This window comes from Protomyctophum bolini, assembly GCF_963924005.1.
Source record: "Protomyctophum bolini genome assembly, chromosome: 9".
Taxonomy (NCBI): Eukaryota; Metazoa; Chordata; class Actinopteri; order Myctophiformes; family Myctophidae; genus Protomyctophum; species Protomyctophum bolini.
The window spans coordinates 6,777,272-6,799,116 of record NC_137870.1 but is presented as its reverse complement, the minus strand read 5'-3'; the positions used below and the strand labels follow the sequence as shown (position 1 = coordinate 6,799,116).

Sequence of the window (21,845 nt, the reverse complement as noted above, 5' to 3'; positions counted from 1 at the left end):
GTGCTTGAAATGTAATTCTGCAAACTGTTAATAAATATGTTAATCAATCAATCAATCAATCAATCAATCAATCAATCAACGGCTTACAAAATGGAATTTAGTTTTACTTTGGAATTCAACATCTTGATCACTATTATGGCAGCAAATCCAGCAAATCTTAAATGATTTCTTGATGATTGAAGAATGCTTTTATTGTATTACATTTTTTTCTCTTAAGAAACTACTGCACAGCAATTTATTTTACACGTGTACCAATGCCCTATGAATGAAGCAATGCTTGCTTATTATTATTATTATTATTATTATTATTGTTTTGTCTGCGCTTTACGTTGAAGGCTGGGAACGGAAGTGTCGTATTGTGCCAGTGAATAGTGTAAGGAGCGTAAGGAGCGTTGGAAGAAAGGGGGTTAGGCTTTAGAGTGGAAGGAAGGAAGGAAGTGCTGCTGGCTGGCTCTGAAGGCAGGCAGACGGACGGGGACGTCGTTGTTTGTTGTTATTATTCTCTCTGCCTTGCTTCCACCTCCTTGTCCTGGGCCGACACAGCTCGAACGGCAAAATGGAGGCGGACAGATCGTGCGGGGCGGCCGGCGGACCGAACCAGAACTCTGGAGGAGGTAACGGTGGCGGCGGCATGGGGCGCAGCAGCAACCCCAACGGGCCGAAAGCGGCGCTCGGTCAGGCGGCTACGGCCGCGGCCGCGGCTGCCGGGGCCATGTCTGCCGGATCGTCGCTGCCTCGGGAACCTCAGGACGGGGACGCGGGCCTGTCGCTGCCCGGGATCCTGCACTTCATCCAGTACGAGTGGGGACGTTTCCAGGCCGAGAAATACCGCTGGGAGGCCGAGAGAGACGAGCTCAGGGTAAGATTTTTAAGTCAATTTGTCCCCGTTTTACGCTGCAACACGCAGGAGAATAAAATGATGTTCATTTATCCCATAAACCATGAAACCAAGTGAATCTTCCTGCAAGGTTTGCTCCCTACATCATGATGCTAGGTAGCTAACATTTGTAGTTGTACAGATAGCCTTCTATGACAAGGTTATATCTATCAAACACGTACATATAATAACACATATACATGATTTGATTTAGCTGTGTTACCAGATTTATTATTTTTGACCAATGTGAGAAGTTGAGATCGCATGGTTTGTCCAATGTGTAAAGATCATTTTAAGATTGTTGAAGCCCACTGGGACAACATTGAAGTCTCTGTTAAGTCAGTCGGTGTGTGCTGAGGTCTGTTCTGTTGTCAATGTGAGAACCAAATCACACCTGGACCAGTGAACGAATGCTTCAGTTGATACAGCTTTTCACACTGATGATGGAAGAGTCAAGAATCAGTTGTTTATTTTTGAGTCATCCTGTCCTTGGCCTTTAAGAGCCGAGCATGAATCTGAGATATCCTAGCTAGTCGTCACTCGTCCGTTACGATAATTATGAATATAAGTTAGTACCGAAACATAATTTCTACACACTACAACTAACATAATGATGTATTGTGTACCCATACCACACACGGGGTTGTAGCCAAATAACGCAGCGGGAGACTGAGGCTGGGTTGTTCGCCACAAGACAAGAGCATTAGGCTCAAATTCCTCAATCTGTGCAGACTGAATGAGTGATGCACTCTGCTTTCAAAACAGTGATTACCTGCCTCTGAGCAAGGCATTCAGTAACCAACGGCTCAAGTAGAGCTGCTACTAAGACCGGAGAGACTGTAGTTTTGCTATACAGTTAGGTGACTCCCAGCAGGTGTGTGCAGGGCGTTGCAAGAGAAAAGCAAGGCATGATAATCACACCTTCCTTGGATAAACAAAGGTTATGCGTTGCACACAGACACAATTCCCTCTCTCATAAGTGTGTGTGTGTGCTTTTTTATTTTTTTTATTAATTATTCCAATTACCTCAACCCTCTGTCTCTCTGGTAACCACAGTTGGCTTTACTGCAATAATATTATCTTTTGGATTTCCGTAACGTTGCATTATCTCTAAAGAATCATATCATCACTGGCTGATTGACTCTGTGCCTCGTTCCTCTGCCTTCAACTCGAAGCCATGTACGGTAGTTATATATAGAAGCGTGATAAAATATGGATGCACAATAACAAAGTGACTGTGCTGTACAAGCGCACTGCTTTTATACACGATGTGGACGAGCGGGATGTTGGAAGCTGTGTGTGTGTGTGTGTGTGCGAGCGAATTATCAGTCACCATGTCCTATTAAAATGAAGAGAAATGCATTGTGCAGCCATGTTGACGTAACAACTGGGCATACTGTCAGATATACTGTTGACACACAACGCACCAGCACACACAGTCCCATGTTGCTAATATAATATGCATGCTGCCTGGGTTCACAGTTCACACACTCGCTATGACCACTCTGTTTATAGCTTGCATGTAGCTTTAGGCAATGGGCATTAAATATGCATGCAACATGCATGCATGCAATACTCCTAAAGAGCCTATAGTTAGAACATTATGCATAATCTATTCTTAGGGTTTAATTTGTTAGAATACACTGGATTGGAACCTTCTAATGAAAATATTGATGCTTTGCTCCTACATAAACTGAACACGCGTGCGCCACAAATCCACAATACAGCACATATTGTTTAAAAAGCATGTGTGTTGGTGGGTGTTTGTTTGTTCCGTTTGTCCTTTAGATCAGGAGGTCAGTCAATCACAGAGAGAATCAAAACATGTTGCTGACGCTGCTGCTTTTTGCTGATTGGGTGCGGCCGGCGTGCCCCTTTTGAATTGGGTGACCTTTGGTCAAAATTGGCTTTCACACTAATGGGAGATCATTCTTCTCTTGATAGAATTGAAGACATGCCAGCACTCGTTATATATGTCCTTTTCACATGATTACGGTACGCGTTTCGGCCTGGTCGGCCCTCCTCAGCGTTCGCTGTGACAACGCTGAGGAAGGCCTGCTATGCTATAGGCCAAAACGCGTGCGTTGTCTGCTCGTCAGAGGTAAATACATCATGTGAAAAAAAAAGACATGAGTGCCGGCATTTCTTCATTTTATATCATGGACAAATGTTGTTGTGGGTTGTTGTCTGCTTCGGCAGTACTCTCTTCTTCTCAGATCATTCTCTTGGCCTGTCACTGTTGTATTCTGTGTATAGTTGTATGTGTTTTTATAGGAATGTAGGTCACATCGCAGTTATGTTGCACTGTACTGAGTGTACAGTACAGTGTGACGGAGCATATATGATGCGCCTACAGTGCGTGCAATTGAATTGCCCTATAGTGCATGTGGCATTTCTTTTCCTCTTTTTTTTATTACTGGTGTGTAGATCAGGTTGTTAAAAACTAACACCTGTGGTCAAATGTCTCCAGTGACAGGCTAGGCATGGAAGCCACACCCCTCTGTAGGTCAGGTGGGACAACAGCAAGAATGACAGGTGGCCAGAGGGCCAGTCTTACGCACGCAGTCTCACACACACGCACACACAAAACCCCACTACCCCAGACAGTATACCGCAGTGCACACTGGCTGCACAGCCAACTTTGAGGTCGTTTAAGACAGTGGTTCCCAAACCTTTTCATGTCAAGGACCCCCAAATTGACACCAAACTATATCAATTAGCCAGGTACCCCCTGGAACTCGGACCTTGGGAACCACTGGTTTAAGAAATGTTTGTTTTTTATGCTAATCCTGTTCGATATATTATATGCTGACTCCTCAGAGTCTGAGGAGTCCTTTTTTGAGGGGGCCACTAGCCCCTCCTATATATAGATTTTGTCCCCACATGTCTCATATTTACCATTTGACATTGAAAGGAGAAATTAGGTCATATGTGCCTTAAATTTGTGTCAACACAAACATGAAATGCCATTGACAATGAAGGGAAGAGTTACGGCACATGTATAGACGAGCAAATCGGCAAACCAATCACATTAATTCAGTTGTTCATGAGATGATGTATGATGATGTATAATGATAAGAGCGCCCCTCACTTCACACAGGTGTGATTTTTATATATTATGTGCTAGACAAATGCTTTTGTTGTGACACTCACCTTTATGATGATAGAACCACGTTAGAAGACAGACATTGGTCTCCTTCTCTTGAATAAAAAAAATCACACCTGTGTGAACTGAGTGGTGCAACTCCCCTCATCTGAAAATATGTTGTTCCATTCCAGGGACCCCCCCCCCCCCCAGAAGCAAACATTTGAGTTAAAAACGTAAAAAAAATGGGTTAATGCTAAACTTGTACCAGGTGGAACACCTGATATTCTCCATCCAGAATAGCGACACGCCGGGGGTTCTTGTGGTTAAAAGGAAAACATGTTTTTATTGAGACGCATTTAGATGACCATTAGTGACATCAGTGGTATCGTAGCATAGAATACTGTTGACCCAGATGACATCACTTCCTGTTGAGTGTGGCCAAGCGGGCCTCTGGGTACTAATAATTAATAGTCCTGTATGAGCGATGTACGATATGACATCTGGAGTTGTCCCCGTACCATTGTTTTCAGAGTACAAGTACTTCATTTTAAGTACTTGCCGATACGGAGTACCGATATTATGAGTACTTTATTTTTTGTTGAGTAACCACTTATTTTACCCCCTTTCCCTATGGCAATAGCACAAACTTTGTCATGTTACTAAGTCCTACATACTTAAACCTAGCAACCCCATTCTAGCCTACTTAGGTTCATCTTACGGTGGACATGTTTGCCTGAAAAGGAATCTTTGAAAGGTGTCATAGTTTTAGAAATGTAGTGCTCATAGATGCAGATGGATCTACGATCTACACACGTGTCAGTTGTCATGTATGTTTGTAGATGGGCTGTTTTGGGTGATTCGCTGCAGAGTTGTGGTCAGACTGTCTCCTGTTGCATTCGTTCAGCCTATCGTGTCAATTGGATGTTTTGGTACTTGGGTCAAAGTATCGCGGGGTGGCCGGTTCCGAGTAGGAGTACCTGAGGGTGGTATCGACCCGAGTAACCCATACCAGTATCGGTATCGTAACAACTCTAATTACATCCTCATCTATACTGTACCGTTACAGTACAGGATGCTTGCCCACACAAACCCTATAGCCCTCATAAGCGTATACTGTATGAGTCCATTAACCCATTCTGACCTGAGATCAGATTCATACGAGGTTTCCACTGGACAACACGCTGGTCTGATTAACCCATTCTGACCTGAGATCAGATTCTAAAAATGTCAGTCGTTCTTCGATTTAAAAAAAATAGCAGACCTACAAGCTCGTATCGCGCCACTCGGTGGCGCGCTATGAGCTTGTAGATCTGCTATTTTTCAATAGCTAAAGCATAACATGATGCCAACACCAAAATGGGTTCCCGTTCAGAATGGGTTAACACTGAGGAGTTTACGGTATTGTGTGTGTGTGTGTGTGTGTGTGTGTGTGTGTGACTTAGACCCTGTTTTCTTTTCATCCAACTATGCAAAGCTTTGAAAAGGTCTGTGTTTAGCATCATACGTAGCACTACTAACTATGGATATGCTTCTCATGTCTATTGACATACAGTAGTAGAGGTTCATCCAAACATACAGGTAGCCTCTACACAGGCAGTCTCTCTCTCTCTCTCTCTCTCTAACTAATACGCACTTGGATTCCAAAAAAAAAATGCTGTCCCAGAAAAGTTGCGTGCTCTACTTGCTGGCTCATGGATTCTCTCCTGGGCGATGGAGAGATGAAAGGATGAAGAAGAGATGTGGAGGGAAGGAAAGCCGCCCTTGACCCTGTTCTGATAAGAGAGAGAGAGAGAGAGAGAGAGAGAGAGAGAGAGGTTCTGTTCTGGTGGAATGGGCTAAATGTGTCTCTGAAAGGTTATCATTGGTAGGCACTAGGCTGCTGTATGTGGACCAATGTACTGTATGACTGCAACTATACATTTTATTACAGATTATTCTATTGAATAACTTTTCATAATAGTGTGATATGGCATTGGTCCAGTGTTGTTTTTGGCAGGCTGGGCTGGTGCTGTCCTAAAGTCGTCTCTTAGTCTTCGGTGCTACTGAAAATCTCTGACGAGCCGAAATAATTTCGGCACTACAGCGCCGAAACAGCGTTAACAGCGGAGTATGAATCGGCCCTTATACTCTCTCTTGTCCTCTCCCTTCATATTGTTGTTGTGATCCCTGATGGAATGGTTGAGGTTGAGGATGGAGGGCACTTACACAACATGGGGCGGGATGTTGGTACAACTACAAACAGAACCACACACAGTCAGTCAGTCAGTCAGTCATGCCTCAACATATCTGACAAAGCCATTACTTATTTGACCTGCTATGCTCATTTTCTGCGCTTGCGTTGCGTGTGTGTGTGTGTGTGTGTGCTCGCTGTTGCGTGTGCAAGCGGGTATGTAGTACGCACGCCTGTGTGTGTGTGTGTGTGTGTGTGTGTGTGTGTGATGTTGTGTGTCTTGTTTGACCAATGAACTGAAGCCAAGAAAAGCCATGTCAGAGTTGTGATATTATTGGGTGTCAGAGTAGGAAAAGGGCTGGTGGGAACTTGTCTCTCAAGGAACACGGAAGGCAGCGTGACAATGTCGTGTGTGTGTGTGTGTGTGTGTGTGTGTGTGTGTGTGTGTGGTGGGGAATGAGTGAGTGATAAAGCAAGTTGTAGCTTGTCCCACTGTCAAGCAAGATAGATATACATTCCACCATCCCCGCTCTGTCTTTGAATCTACGCCAGTGTCATATACTTGGCCCCGAGCAGCCCCTTCTCTTCACATATTTTATATATATTCTTATTAAAGTGACATAAGCGTACTTTATTTCATCTTCCTTATAAACCCATTCTGGGCGGGAACCCCTTTTGGTTATAAATTAGCTATTGGAAAAATAGCAGATCTACAAGCTCATAGCGCGGCACTGAGTGCCGCGCTATGAGCTTGTAGGTCTGCTATTTTAGAAAAATCGTGGCAATGTGCCTCAAATCTTTGAATATATATTATTTGTTACAGAGTGAACATTTTATTTTTAACTCAAATATTTGCTTCTGGGGGGAGGTCCCTGGAACAGCATATTTTCAGATGGGGGTCGGAGGCATATTACACAATATTTGGGGTCCTTGACATGAAATATTGAGAACCACTTTATCTATCTTAACTAATGGTGTTTTTAAATAAAACAAAACACTACTGGAGCAAAGCCTGTGTGCAGACTACTTTCTTCACTGTATATGTATCTACTTTAGTCCAGCACCAGCCAGGAACTGGATGTGCGCAAGCCACCTGCTTTGTTTTTAAACCACGCACTGATACAGAAAACCTTTCAGAAAACTGTCAGGATTTTGAAGACATTTCTTTAATTTCAACGTCGGGCCTAAATGGGTTAAAAGCCTTTTCTTTCTTTGTGCTCGTACTGAATAACACCGTTGTGGTTCTTTATTGGCCTTATTTGCAATTCCCGTAGGTGGGTAGGTAGTTTAATCTGTGAGAAACATGTTCCTAGTAGGGTAGGTAGTTTAATCTGTGAGAAACATGTTCCTAGTAGGGTAGGTAGTTTAATCTGTGAGAAACATGTTCCTAGTAGTGAGTGAACGACCATTATTACATCTCCAGGCTGTCTTTAAAAGCCACAACTTGTGTGTTGTGTTGTTCATGTTTTGCTTTTAGGATGCTTGTCATTCAAGATGACCTCACTCATTAGTAAAGAAGATGACTTCAGTTTAAGGGTAGACATTAGTAAAGATGACCTCAGTTTAAGGGTAGACATTAGTAAAGATGACCTCAGTTTAAGGGTAGACATTAGTAAAGATGACCTCAGTTTAAGGGTAGACTGACATTAGTAAAGATGACCTCAGTTTAAGGGTAGACTGACATTAGTAAAGATGACCTCAGTTTAAGGGTAGACATTAGTAAAGATGACCTCAGTTTAAGGGTAGACATTAGTAAAGATGACCTCAGTTTAAGGGTAGACTGACATTAGTAAAGATGACCTCAGTTTAAGGGTAGACATTAGTAAAGAAGATGACCTCAGTTTAAGGGTAGACATTAGTAAAGATGACCTCAGTTTAAGGGTAGACATTAGTAAAGAAGATGACCTCAGTTTAAGGGTAGACATTAGTAAAGAAGATGACCTCAGTTTAAGGGTAGACATTAGTAAAGATGACCTCAGTTTAAGGGTAGACTGACATTAGTAAAGCTGACCTCAGTTTAAGGGTAGACTGACATTAGTAAAGATGACCTCAGTTTAAGGGTAGACATTAGTAAAGATGACCTCAGTTTAAGGGTAGACATTAGTAAAGAAGATGACCTCAATTAAGGGTAGACATTAGTAAAGCTGACCTCAGTTTAAGGGTAGACTGACATTAGTAAAGATGACCTCAGTTTAAGGGTAGACATTAGTAAAGATGACCTCAGTTTAAGGGTAGACATTAGTAAAGATGACCTCAGTTTAAGGGTAGACATTAGTAAAGATGACCTCAGTTTAAGGGTAGACTGACATTAGTAAAGATGACCTCAGTTTAAGGGTAGACTTTAGTAAAGCTGACCTCAGTTTAAGGGTAGACATTAGTAAAGATGACCTCAGTTTAAGGGTAGACATTATTAAAGATGACCTCAGTTTAAGGGTAGACATTAGTAAAGATGACCTCAGTTTAAGGGTAGACATTAGTAAAGATGACCTCAGTTTAAGGGTAGACATTAGTAAAGAAGATGACCTCAGTTTAAGGGTAGACATTAGTAAAGATGACCTCAGTTTAAGGGTAGACATTAGTAAAGAAGATGACCTCAGTTTAAGGGTAGACATTAGTAAAGATGACCTCAGTTTAAGTGTAGACATTAGTAAAGAAGATGACCTCAATTAAGGGTAGACATTAGTAAAGATGACCTCAGTTTAAGGGTAGACTGACATTAGTAAAGATGACCTCAGTTTAAGGGTAGACATTAGTAAAGATGACCTCAGTTTAAGGGTAGACATTAGTAAAGAAGATGACCTCAATTAAGGGTAGACATTAGTAAAGCTGACCTCAGTTTAAGGGTAGACTGACATTAGTAAAGATGACCTCAGTTTAAGGGTAGACATTAGTAAAGAAGATGACCTCAATTAAGGGTAGACATTAGTAAAGCTCACCTCAGTTTAAGGGTAGACTGACATTAGTAAAGATGACCTCAGTTTAAGGGTAGACTGACATTAGTAAAGATGACCTCAGTTTAAGGGTAGACTGACATTAGTAAAGATGACCTCAGTTTAAGGGTAGACATTAGTAAAGATGACCTCAGTTTAAGGGTAGACTGACATTAGTAAAGATTACCTCAGTTTAAGGGTAGACATTAGTAAAGATGACCTCAGTTTAAGGGTAGACATTAGTAAAGATGACCTCAATTTAAGGGTAGACTGACATTAGTAAAGCTGACCTCAGTTTAAGGGTAGACTGACATTAGTAAAGCTGACCTCAGTTTAAGGGTAGACTGACATTAGTAAAGATGACCTCAGTTTAAGGGTAGACATTAGTAAAGCTGACCTCAGTTTAAGGGTAGACATTAGTAAAGATGACCTCAGTTTAAGGGTAGACATTAGTAAAGCTGACCTCAGTTTAAGGGTAGACTGACATTAGTAAAGATGACCTCAGTTTAAGGGTAGAAATTAGTAAAGATGACCTCAGTTTAAGGGTAGACTGACATTAGTAAAGATGACCTCAGTTTAAGGGTAGACATTAGTAAAGATGACCTCAGTTTAAGGGTAGACTGACATTAGTAAAGATGACCTCAGTTTAAGGTAGGGATGCACCGAAAGGGAAATTCTTGGCCGAAACCGAATACCGAATATAGGAAACAGTTGGCCGAAAACCGAATACCGAATAGCCGAATACATCTTTGTTGTAAAGCTACCTGATTATGGCAAAAGACATGATTATGGCAAAACCTAACTTAAATAATAAACACTTATGGGTCCATTAAAAAGCATCTAAATAATTGGAGGCTTTGTGATTAATTAATCTCAATTAATCACATTTTAATCGCATATCAATAGGCCTATTTGACCTGAGCAGTGAGCTTTTTTTTCTACATAAGCATAGGCAATAAAAACAAGTAGTAATAATAATAATAGTGATAATAATATTATTTATATTAAGCTTCTCTGAGTACTTAAATACACTTTTCAAAGAGAACTTTAGAAAACAAATAAAAACAACTTTATTAGAGAAAAACTAAGACTATGGAATAAAATAAATTAAAGTGGAATGAGATAGCAATATTCCAGAGGTGGGTTTGAATTTATAGGTGGTGGCATGTCTCTGAGTTTTGGGAAGTGTATCGTTTTGACAGGTCTGCTTGCTGTGGACAACGATACAGTCTATCATTCATTGTTAAAGCTCCAAATGATATTCCCATTCGTCTTTGTGTCTGCCCGTGTAAACGCAGCAGCGAGTGTGAGGGGACGAGGGTTGGGGAACGGATGTAAAGTACATAGTGTTAAAACTAACGTTAGCTCCCATGCTAGCTACTAGCTTCCCTTGTCAACAGAACACCACCACAGATCGGGTGGAAGCTGCTATTATCACGTTGCTTTTGCCCGTGGATGGGAAATAAGATTTAGAAGGCTATGGAATCGTGGATGAAAGCACAGTTGTGTCGGATCTGCCTGTGCGTTCCGTGACTGCTGCTCGTGTGTTGTGTCGCTGGCTGGGGGCTGCTGAATGATGCATAGTTAAAGAGCGTCATAAGCATGCGCCCTTCCTGCGCTGAAAGTAGCAGATCTACAAGCTATCTACCCATCGCAATGCACAGCGCGTTGGGCTTGTAAGTTGTACATGTGTGTTTTCCTCGCTGTTTAGTTCGATTCACAACTTTAGGACCACTACTACTATTCGGTGATATTTTTCGGCTTATTTGAGCCGAAACCGAATAGGCCGAAAATACATTTTTAGGCATTTTCGGCCGAATATTTTCGGTGGCCGAATTTTCGGTGCATCCCTAGTTTAAGGGTAGACTGACATTAGGAAAGATGACCTCAGTTTAAGGGTAGACTGACATTAGTAAAGCTGACCTCAGTTTAAGGGTAGACTGACATTAGTAAAGATGACCTCAGTTTAAGGGTAGACTGACATTAGTAAAGATGACCTCAGTTTAAGGGTAGACTGACATTAGTAAAGCTGACCTCAGTTTAAGGGTAGACATTAGTAAAGCTGACCTCAGTTTAAGGGTAGACTGACATTAGTAAAGATGACCTCAGTTTAAGGGTAGACATTAGTAAAGATGACCTCAGTTTAAGGGTAGACTGACATTAGTAAAGATGACCTCAGTTTAAGGGTAGACATTAGTAAAGCTGACCTCAGTTTAAGGGTAGACTGACATTAGTAAAGATGACCTCAGTTTAAGGGTAGACATTAGTAAAGAAGATGACCTCAATTAAGGGTAGACATTAGTAAAGATGACCTCAGTTTAAGGGTAGACATTAGTAAAGATGACCTCAGTTTAAGGGTAGACATTAGTAAAGAAGATGACCTCAGTTTAAGGGTAGACATTAGTAAAGCTGACCTCAGTTTAAGGGTAGACTGACATTAGTAAAGATGACCTCAGTTTAAGGGTAGACTGACATTAGTAAAGATGACCTCAGTTTAAGGGTAGACATTAGTAAAGATGACCTCAGTTTAAGGGTAGACATTAGTAAAGATGACCTCAGTTTAAGGGTAGACATTAGTAAAGATGACCTCAGTTTAAGGGTAGACATTAGTAAAGATGACCTCAGTTTAAGGGTAGACATTAGTAGAGCTTTTGGATCAGACATCATTGACATGTCACATGTTGGATCAGACATCATTGACATGTCACACGCCCACTTTGACGGGGATCTCTCTCTCTCCCTCCGTCGGGATGCTTAGATTAGCGTGTTAAACCGTGCTGCATTAAGCAGGATTGGCAGGAGTGAGTGAGTGAGTTTGCTTCTATCGCTAAGCTTATTCTGCCGCCCTTCAGTAGCCTATGTACTGTACTGTACTGTATGTAGTGTGGGTTACATCATGACTGTGTGTGTGTGGAATGGATCACAGAAACATGTACCTGAGGGCACTTTGGAATAGTGGCCATGGTGTTGCATACGAGACAAAACGCACTTGCAAATACATTTGCAATCGGTGTTGTTTTTGTCAGCAAATTTCTGTTTTAGTTTTAGTCGTATATAGTCTCTTGAAATGGCTTTCATTTAGCTTTAGTCACATTTTAGTCACCCGGAATGTTTTAGCGTTAGCCTAGTTTTTTTTGTTGACTAAATATCATAAGATTTTAGTCGACTAAAATGTGTTTTGGAAGGCCTTGATGCCGTCGTAATGGCTGATTTTATACTTGCTGAAAATAGCCGATCTACAAAGCGCGACGTGTTGTGAGCTTGTAGATCGGCTATTTTCAGCATGCAAACAATTTTTTTTTTTTTTTTTTTTTGATTTATTTAGAAAAGCAATCATAATACAACATTATAATCAGCGATTCAAGGATTACACAGTAAAGTCCAAAGACTTATTTCCACTGGGGTCCTCTCACACTGAACAATACTTTAAAATACATCACAAATACATAACCGTACATATACATTACATACACAACACAACAATTACATCCCTATCCATCCCTCTAAGATGACCCTTTATAGGGGAACCTTTTCCAGTAGCCATTTTTTAGTCTTCTGTTTAAATGTCCTCAAATTGTAGGTCAGTTTAACGCTGGATTCCAGGCTATTCCACTGTGTGGCTCCTATATAAATGAATGAGCCTTTGCCCACTTTACTTTTAAAAGCAGGGAGCACCACATCTGCAATACTGGCTCTGGTGAAATGGTTGTGTACCTCGTTTACCTGCCTGAAACATGTTCTTAAAACTTCTGGGACCTCTCCGTATTTAATTTTATGGACCATGTTAAGTCTAGCCATTGTAACCTTTGATTCTACTGGGAGCCAGTTCAGCTCTCTGAACTGGTTCCTTCCTATATAACAAAGTGTAAAATGACTTATACTGGATCTCTTGTCCACTAGGCCCTTCCCTTGGAAGGGTTTTCTTGTATATAACTTAAAACCGACGTCTGTGTGCAACACTATTGGAAAATGGTTTGAGCTGACACTGAAATCACACCCGTGTGAAGTGAGGGGCGCTAATATATTAAAGTCTAAGGCCCTCATTTATCAATTGAGTGTAAAACCTGCCACAGATTCGAGTGTAGGTTTCGTAGTACACCCACGTCGTCACGGCTTTTATAAAGTGATCGCAAACAGCCGATCCTTCCTCAATTTCGTTCCGACGTTAATAAATGTGACGGCTGAAATCTATCTGGCACGCCCTATGAAATCAAGCCTCGCCCTCGTTTTTGCGACATGAACAACTGCAGTACGACCTTGGAAACCATAGTTGCATCAAGTCAAGCCTTCCTTGCTTTTGCTGACCGCCTCACCCCTCTCTCATACACACACACACACAGACGCACTCACGCACATGCAACTTGCAAGCAACTGTCACTGTGTGTTAGTTGTATGCAATTATTACAATGTTTATTCATTTAATATACAACAAGATTAGTGAACGAAAAGCTGAACCTGTGATTATGTGAAGCATTCATTAAATAACATTGCTCACGACGTCATTGGAATGAGTTTGGACACGCGCGGCACAGCCGTTTTCCTCCGCTCCTGTTCCGCCTGTCTCTGTCACTGACCTGCATGCACGTTTATGACATCACTCACTGTATATTAGATTGCCTCCCTGCGCAGCCTAAAGTTCAGGAAGTGAAGTTGGCACCCCGTGATTTTCCATTTGACAAAGAAAAAAGAAGCGGTCCCCACTTTGCGCTGCCTCGACACTGTCGGCATGTCACATAAATTGGCATTCGAGCGCGTCCGGGTTTATCCTTAATTAAAAGGACGAGACGTAACGCGAGAAAGACATGGCTGTTGTAGATTGCACTTGCCGTTGGTTGGTAGACGTGACTATAGCTGCATAGACTCGGTCCAAGGCTTACTTATCTGCGAAAAGAAAATCTAAAGCTGCAGCACTGCAAATGCCTCTCGATCCAGTCATGGAAGTTAGGAGGGGGTCAGTGGAACTCATGCAAAACACTATTTAAATGGCTTAACCTTAAAGCATTGTTTTTAATTGCGCGATTTTAATAAGCTTGCACACTTGGAAATATCCTACCAATTTCATATGACATGCCTTTACAAAATATATGTTGTTAGTTTTATACATTTTAGGAGTGAAAACATATGTTTATTTTTTTTTTTAAATTAAATTTATCCCACGATTTTGTAACCCAGTTTTTCTTATCACCCAGTGCCAATTATCTAATGTAATCCTGGGCGCTACACTTCCTCTGCCAACCTGGGGGGGCAGCGGACTGACCTCATGTCTCCTTCTATGCATGAGGAGTCCAAGCTGCTTCTTTTCACCTGACAGAGGGGAATTTCCCCGGCCGGACGTAGCGCGTGGAAGGGACACGTTATTCCGACCAGTTCCTTTCCCCTCCATCAGGCGCCCCGGCTGGCCAGAGGGAGGTAGTTTTAGAGACCAGGATTACGGCATGTTTTTGTGAGGGTATCTACCCTAGGGGACACGGGGAGAACATACAAACTCCACACAGAAAGGCCCTATCGCCAACCCCCGCCTCGGGTATGGGCACTGATGATGCGGAGGAGGGAACACGCCGCCAGTGCCCACAGCGTCCCCAGCGGGAATCGAACCCAGGACCTTCTAGCTGTGAGGCGACAGCACTACCAACTGTGCCACCGTGCCCCCGAAAACATATGTTTAGATGCCTGTGACAGCCTCTCAGCTGGTCAAACAATGCTGCTCCGCTGTTCTACGACAGAAGAACAAGTTCAATTTCAAGCTTTGGCGGAAATGGTAAATGCCAAAAATGTCGGTAATTTCGGCGCGCACCCATATTTTGGCGTACGCACGGTTGATAAATGAGGGCCTAACTCATGTTGATTAGGTGATGTAATGGTGATGTAAAACAAATGGTTGACAAAACAAACATTAAATTATCTTTATTGTTAATGGCATTTAATGTTTGTGTTGGGGACGACAAGATGACGTACATTTTCCCTTCATTGTCAATGGAGTTTTTAAAACGAACATTGAACTAAAAACAAACATTAAACCTGTATATAGGAGGGGCTAGCTCCCCTCAAAATATATAATATATTATATTTACATATACCGGTATTTAAAATGATATATATTTTATGTGGTGTACCTGCACGGCCTTTGTGATCTACTGGTACATCACGATCTACCTTTTTGGGCTCCGCTGTCCTGTCCTGGATGATTGACTGTGCCCATGTAGACCGAGTGCTTGTCCCGTGAGATGGCACTTTTTAGGCTGCTCCAATTTTTACGGGACTGCATGTCGAGTATGGGAGTGGAAACGCACACACGCACGCGCACAGCCACGTGCACACACACACGCACGCATGCGCCCACGCACGCACGCACACACAGAGGCATGCAGGGGGGAAATGGACTGTGAAATGAGCCGAGTGGAAGCATCCAGCTCCGCTTGGCAGAGGGAGCTGGCAGGGCATGGAGACGGACACACAGTTAGCCCATTCTGGGCGGGAAGTGGGAACCCCTTTTTGGTGTTTTTAAGCATTATGTTATACTTTTAGCTATTGAAAAATAGCAGATCTACAAGCTCATAGCGCGGCACCGAGTGCCGCACTATGAGCTTGTAGGTCTGCTATATTTTTTTTAAATCGTGGAAATGTAGTGCAAATCTTTGAATACCGGTATGTATATTCTTTCAGAGCAGAATGTTTTTAACTCAAATCTTTGCTTCCGGGCGAGAAGAACCTTTTGCTCCTGGAACAACATATTTTCAGGTGGGGGGGGGTCGGCGGCCAATTACATACATTTGTTTTGGGGGTCCTTGACATGAAAATGTTTGAGAACGACTGACATTAGAAACATGGGGGTTTTCAAGAAAACCGTCAGGGTTTTTCAGAAGACATTTTGTAGAATCGACCTCAAGGTCTAAATGAGTTAGACGAGCAGAGATGATGGAGGAGGAGGAGGAGGCGTTCATCTGCCCAATCATTGTCCCTCCTTCCACTGACCGAGTTCATCTGCCCAATCATTGTCCCTCCTTCCACTGCCAGAGTTCATCTGCCCAATCATTGTCCCTCCTTCCACTGACAGAGTTCAGACCTGCCCAATCATTGTCCCTCCTTCCACTGACAGAGTTCATCTGCCCAATCATTGTTCCTCCTTCCACTGACAGAGTTCAGACCCAGATGAAACGCTCATCTGGAGCGAGGGTTCCGTTTAATACGTCCTCATTAACCTACTTTCTTTATTTTAACGGGACTCACTGTGGTTCCTTCCTGGCGTTTGTTTGTCTCTCACACCCCGACCAGAAGAGGGCGACCATGGTCCATGGCATGCCCCTGTTCTCTCTTCTCTGGGCTTCTTTATCCTGTTCAGAACCTCGCGAACCCCCTTTGGTGTTTCTGACCTGAGATCAGATTCTAAAAAAATGTCTTCTATGTCAGTCGCTCTTCGATTTTTCAAAAATAGCAGACCTACAAGCTCGTAGCGCGCCACTCGGTGGCGCGCTATGAGCTTGTAGATCTGCTATTTTTCAATAGCTAAAGCATAACACCAAAATGTTAAGCATTATGTTGTACTTTTAGCTGTTGAAAAATAGCAGATCTACAGTTTTGCGTCCTGCGATGTTTGTGTTGACTAAAAGCTGGACATAGGAGGCCCCTCAAAAACAAGCACTCTGTCTGTATATCTCTGCTGTCTGGGAGAAACCACCAACCAACTCCCAACATGTATACAAATTTCAGGAAATGAAGAAAACCTTATAATTTTTTTAAACTGTGAAATTAGTGGTGCACGATATTGATTTTTTGAAACCGATACGATAACCGATAATTTACAGCTCCTCAAGACCGATACCGATACGATAACCGATAATAAAAATAGACATGAATAAAAAATACATACTAGTGAGTAACGGTACATGTAACACAGCTTTGACCTAAGCAATTACAGTATAGTAGGCTATATCAGTGGTTCCCAAAGTGGGGTTCGGGGACCCCCGGCCCCAGGGGTACCTGAGGGAGTTCCAGGGGGTCCCCAGCTAAATTATATAGTTAGGAACCAAATGGACCCTTATGGGTCTGTAACTCTGAGTGTACAAATGGAACATTTCCAGTTGCATACTCTCAGAGTAAAAATAACATTGATTTTACAATATAAATTGGGAGTCCCAGAGCAAATTGTGATTGGCCAGATGACGTATGATGATAAGAGTGCCCCTCACTTCACACAGGTGTGAATTTTTTTAAATTAATAAAAACAACAATATAATGTCTGTGAATGTCTGTGTGTGTCCGGTCAGTTGGCCTCAAAACTTTTCCATGTCAAGGAGCAAGGACCCCAAATTGTTAGCCCACAGACACCCATTTGAAAATATATGCCAGGGCTCTAGCAGTGATTCTCATCATTTTTATTTCAAGGACACCCAGTTTGACATGCATTAGGCTACTGACCCCCCATTTAATGCCATTTACATAAGGGACCTCAATTTATAATTTTTTATTTATATCGTAAAATCAATGTCAACTCTGAGAGGGTACAAATGGAACCAAATGGACCTGTAAGGGTCAATTTCGTTCCATTTGTAAACTCTGACTCCCCGGATCCCACTTTGAGAACCACTATTGTCTGTGTGTGTGCGTGTGTAAACACAAATACAACACTATCCAAGTTCCAGTGATAGACGTTGTTGTTAGCATATAAGTCATTAGCATGGTCTGTAGCATCATGTAGCCAAACAGCTACTACTTCTACATTTCTCAACCAAAACGGTCGCGTCGCGTTTCACAATGCTACACAACTGGAGCAAATTAATAAACTACAACCGGTAACGAGTGACACGCATTCAACAGCGCGATGAATGAACGAGCACCAATACGCGCTCGTCAGCTGCTGTCACCGTTCGTATGAATGCGAGTCAGTGAGTGAAATGAGAGAGGGGAGATAGAGAGGAGAAGCAGGCGGGGCTATTAGCCTGCTATGGAACTACACACTGCAACAGACAGAGTGGAGCGTCTCTCTCTCGCTCGTCTCAGCCGTTCCTCCGGAGAGATTGGCGACTCGGGGAGCGTTTGGGCGCACCACAGAAATGATTGGTAGTCCCATAGTTGCTACCTTGTCGTGGTGGGAAAGCTTGTGTGTCTCCGTGACTCTGAGGGCTATACCGGAGGGGGTTCATACCCTCGGCAGGTTTTAACCAAGCCGGGCAGGTCTCAGGGGAGAGGCCAGACGAAAAGCAGCACCTGGTCCTCCAGGTTGGGGGTTGGGCGTGGGGCTAACTACTCCACCCTGTCAAAAGAAAGCTGTTACAGAAACACGAAAAAGAGCATCAAAAGAAACTAGAGTCCTGGGAGAGGATGGTCCTCCAGCTAGAGGATATATGACACCAAGTAGTGAAAGCCAGACCCATCTGGAAGCTACTGGGCCGACAACCATCATCTCTACCAGGAACACCATAAATATCGGAACATGGAATGTCAGGACCATGTTCGAAACTGGCAAAACAGCACAAGTGGCAGCAGAGATGAGAAGGTACAATCTGGAACTCTTGGGAATCAGTGAGGCAAGGTGGACCGGTTCAGGACAACACAGGTTAACCACAGGGGAGATGCTGTTGTTCTCGGGCCACGAGGAAGACAACGCGCCCCATAGCCAAGGAGTGGCCCTGATGCTGACCAAGGTTGCACAGAGAGCCCTCATTGGATGGGAGGCACATGGCCCAAGGATTCTCACAGCATGTTTCCGTACAGAAAAGAGGAGGATAAATATGGACATCATCCAGTGTTACGCCCCGACAAATGAGAGCGATGAGGATATCAAGGAGGAGTTCTACCACAGACTGCTGTCCATCATACAGGCTCGTCCAAGACGAAATATCATCGTCACTATGGGCGACTTCAACGCAAAAATCGGCAGCAACAACCAAGGTTACGAAGAGATTATGGGACAGCAAGGCCTAGGGGTAATGAATGAAAATGGAGAGAGATTCAGCAATTTGTGCGCCACAAGCAACCTAGTTATCGGCGGGAGTTTCTTCCATCACAGAAGGATACACAAGGCAACTTGGGTATCACCTGACATGGTGACAGAAAACCAAATTGACCATGTGTGCATTGGGAAAAAGTTCAGAAGATCTCTCCAAGATGTGCGCGTCAGAAGAGGAGCAGACGTTGCTTCAGACCACCATCTCCTGGTCGCCCGCATAAAACTAAAGCTGAAGAGAAATTGGACAGGAGAAACCAATAAACGACAGAGGTACAACACCATACCTCTCAAAGAAACAGCAGGGAGAGAAAGGTTTAAGATCACACTCGCAAACAAGTTCCAGGTTCTACAAGAGCTGAGAGAGGAAGAGACCATTGAAGAGAAATGGCAGAGCATTAAAACAGCAGTGACAGCAACATGTCAGGAAGTATTGGGCAACAAGAAGCATAGTCACAAGGAATGGATGACAGCAGAGACCTTGGAAAGGATAGAGGAGAGGAAAAGGAAGAAGGCAGCTAAAAACAGCAGTCGCACACGGGCTGGGAAAGCTAAAGCCCAAGAAGAGTACTCTGAAGCAAATAGGTCAGTTAGGAGAAGCATAAGAGCAGATAAGAAGGGCTATATAGAGTCACTGGCAGCAGAGGCAGAGGAGGCGGCACAACATGGCAACATGAAGACTCTGTACGACACCATTAAGAAGCTTTCAGGAAAGTTCAGCAAACCTGAGAGGCCAGTGAAGGACAAGGAAGGAAATAAAATTCCTGATGCAGAAGGGCAGAAACGTAGATGGGCGGAACATTTCGAGGAGCTGTTGAACAGACCAGCTCCACTTAATCCAGTGGATATACAGCCAGCGGAAAGTGACCTGCCGATTGCCTGTGATGTCCCTTCCAAGGAAGAGATCCACAAGGCCATAAAACAACTGCGGAATGGGAAGGCTGCAGGGCCAGACAACATTCCAGCAGAAGCACTGAAAGCTGATGTTGAGACCAGCGTCGAAATGCTCTACCCTCTATTTCGGGACATTTGGGAAAAGGAAGAAGTACCAGCAGAGTGGAAGGAGGGCTACCTCATCAAGCTCCCGAAAAAAGGCGATCTAGCTAACTGTTCCAACTACAGGGGAATAACACTGCTGTCTATACCAGGGAAGACCTTCAACAGAGTGCTTCTAAACAGGATGAAAGAGGCTGTAGATCCACACCTCCGTGACCATCAAGCTGGTTTCCGTAAGAATAGATCCTGCACGGACCAGATTGCAACGTTGCGGATCATTCTGGAACAATCTTTGGAGTGGAACTCACCTCTCTATGTTAATTTTATTGATTACGAGAAGGCGTTCGACAGTGTGGATAGACAGACCATCTGGAAACTGCTGAGACATTATGGGGTACCTGATAAGATCACCAACATTATCAGGAACTCCTACGAAGGGCTGACCTGCAGGGTGGTACACGGGCAGCAACTCACCCATGCCTTCCAAGTGAGGACAGGAGTGAGGCAAGGCTGTTTACTGTCACCTTTTCTGTTCCTGCTGGCCATTGACTGGGTCATGAAGACATCCACAACGCAGAAAAGAAATGGCATCCAGTGGACACCTTGGACACAGTTAGACGACATCGATTTTGCTGATGACCTGGCCCTTCTTTCCCACACTCACCACCAAATGCAAGAGAAAACCAACATAGTATCATCAAACTCAACACGCCTTGGCCTCACCATCCACAGAGGAAAGAGCAAGGTACTCAAAATGAATACAGACAGTGTTACCCCAGTTAGCCCTATCATACTAGAAGGTGAAGCACTAGAGGAGGTGGAGAGCTTCACCTATCTAGGCAGTGTTGTCGACAAGCAGGGCGGAACAGATGCCGACGTAAAAGTCAGGATTGGCAAGGCAAGAGCAGCTTTTCATCAGCTGAAGAATGTCTGGGGAGCCTCAGATCTTCCCGCAAACACAAAGATCAGGATTTTTAATGCCATGGTGAAGCCGGTCCTGCTGTACGGAGCAGAAACCTGGAGAACAACTTCAAACACCATGTCAAGAATCCAGACATTCATAAACACCTGCCTCAGAAGAATCCTCCGAATACGCTGGCCAAATAAAATCAGTAACCGGGAACTGTGGCAGCGAACAAATCAACACCCGGTGGAGGAGGAAATCATCCAAAGGCGATGGCGATGGATCGGCCACACTCTTCGCAAGCCTGCCTCTAGCATCACACGATATGCCCTGTTCTGGAACCCACAAGGGAAAAGGAAGAGAGGCAGACCACGAAACACCTGGCGCCGTGACCTGGATGCAGATGTGAAGAGATCTGGCCACACATGGGGACAGCTGGAGAAGATGGCCCAGGACCGTGATGTCTGGAGAGCTCTTGTTCGTGGCCTATGCCCAAAGTTGGGCTATAGGCGTAAGTAAGTAATAGTTGCTACCAACTATATTTTTATGTCTCACAGATAAAATTTCAGGCGCATTTGCGTCCAAAATGATCGCAATTTCGAGCCCATATAAAGTATATTATCGGCGCTATTATAACGTTATCGAATTTATCGGGATGACGTCATAATTGCTAATATCGGGTCGCAATTTATCGGGACGATAATTATCGTGCATCCCTATGTGAAATACTGCCTCATCAAAGTTGGTATCGTGACTGACTTTATACATTCTCAACTTACTTGCATGAGACGGGGAGAGGTGGTGGAGTTGGCTGCTTTAGCAGACAGTTTGAGAGGGGGAGAGGTGGTGGAGTTAGCTGCTTTAGCAGACAGTTTGAGAGGGGGAGAGGTGGTGGAGTTGGCTGCTTTAGCAGACAGTTTGAGAGGGGGAGAGGTGG

At 43.5% G+C, this 21,845-nt stretch overlaps 1 protein-coding gene across 4 annotated transcripts in view; it reads left to right on the top strand.

Moving 5' to 3' along the window:
• The first annotated feature begins 416 nt into the window (after positions 1–416).
• The window catches only part of strn4 (striatin, calmodulin binding protein 4), a 78,680-nt gene continuing 57,251 nt past the window's right edge, over positions 417–21,845 (top strand). For all 4 annotated transcript variants that reach the window (XR_013964668.1, XM_080773050.1, XM_080773049.1 and 1 more), the window contains exon 1: positions 417–859. Coding sequence is in view for 3 of the 4 variants with exons in the window: in XM_080773050.1 (XP_080629176.1) it covers positions 557–859 (303 nt within the window). In the remaining variant the exon portion in view is untranslated. The remainder of the gene's footprint in view (positions 860–21,845) is intronic.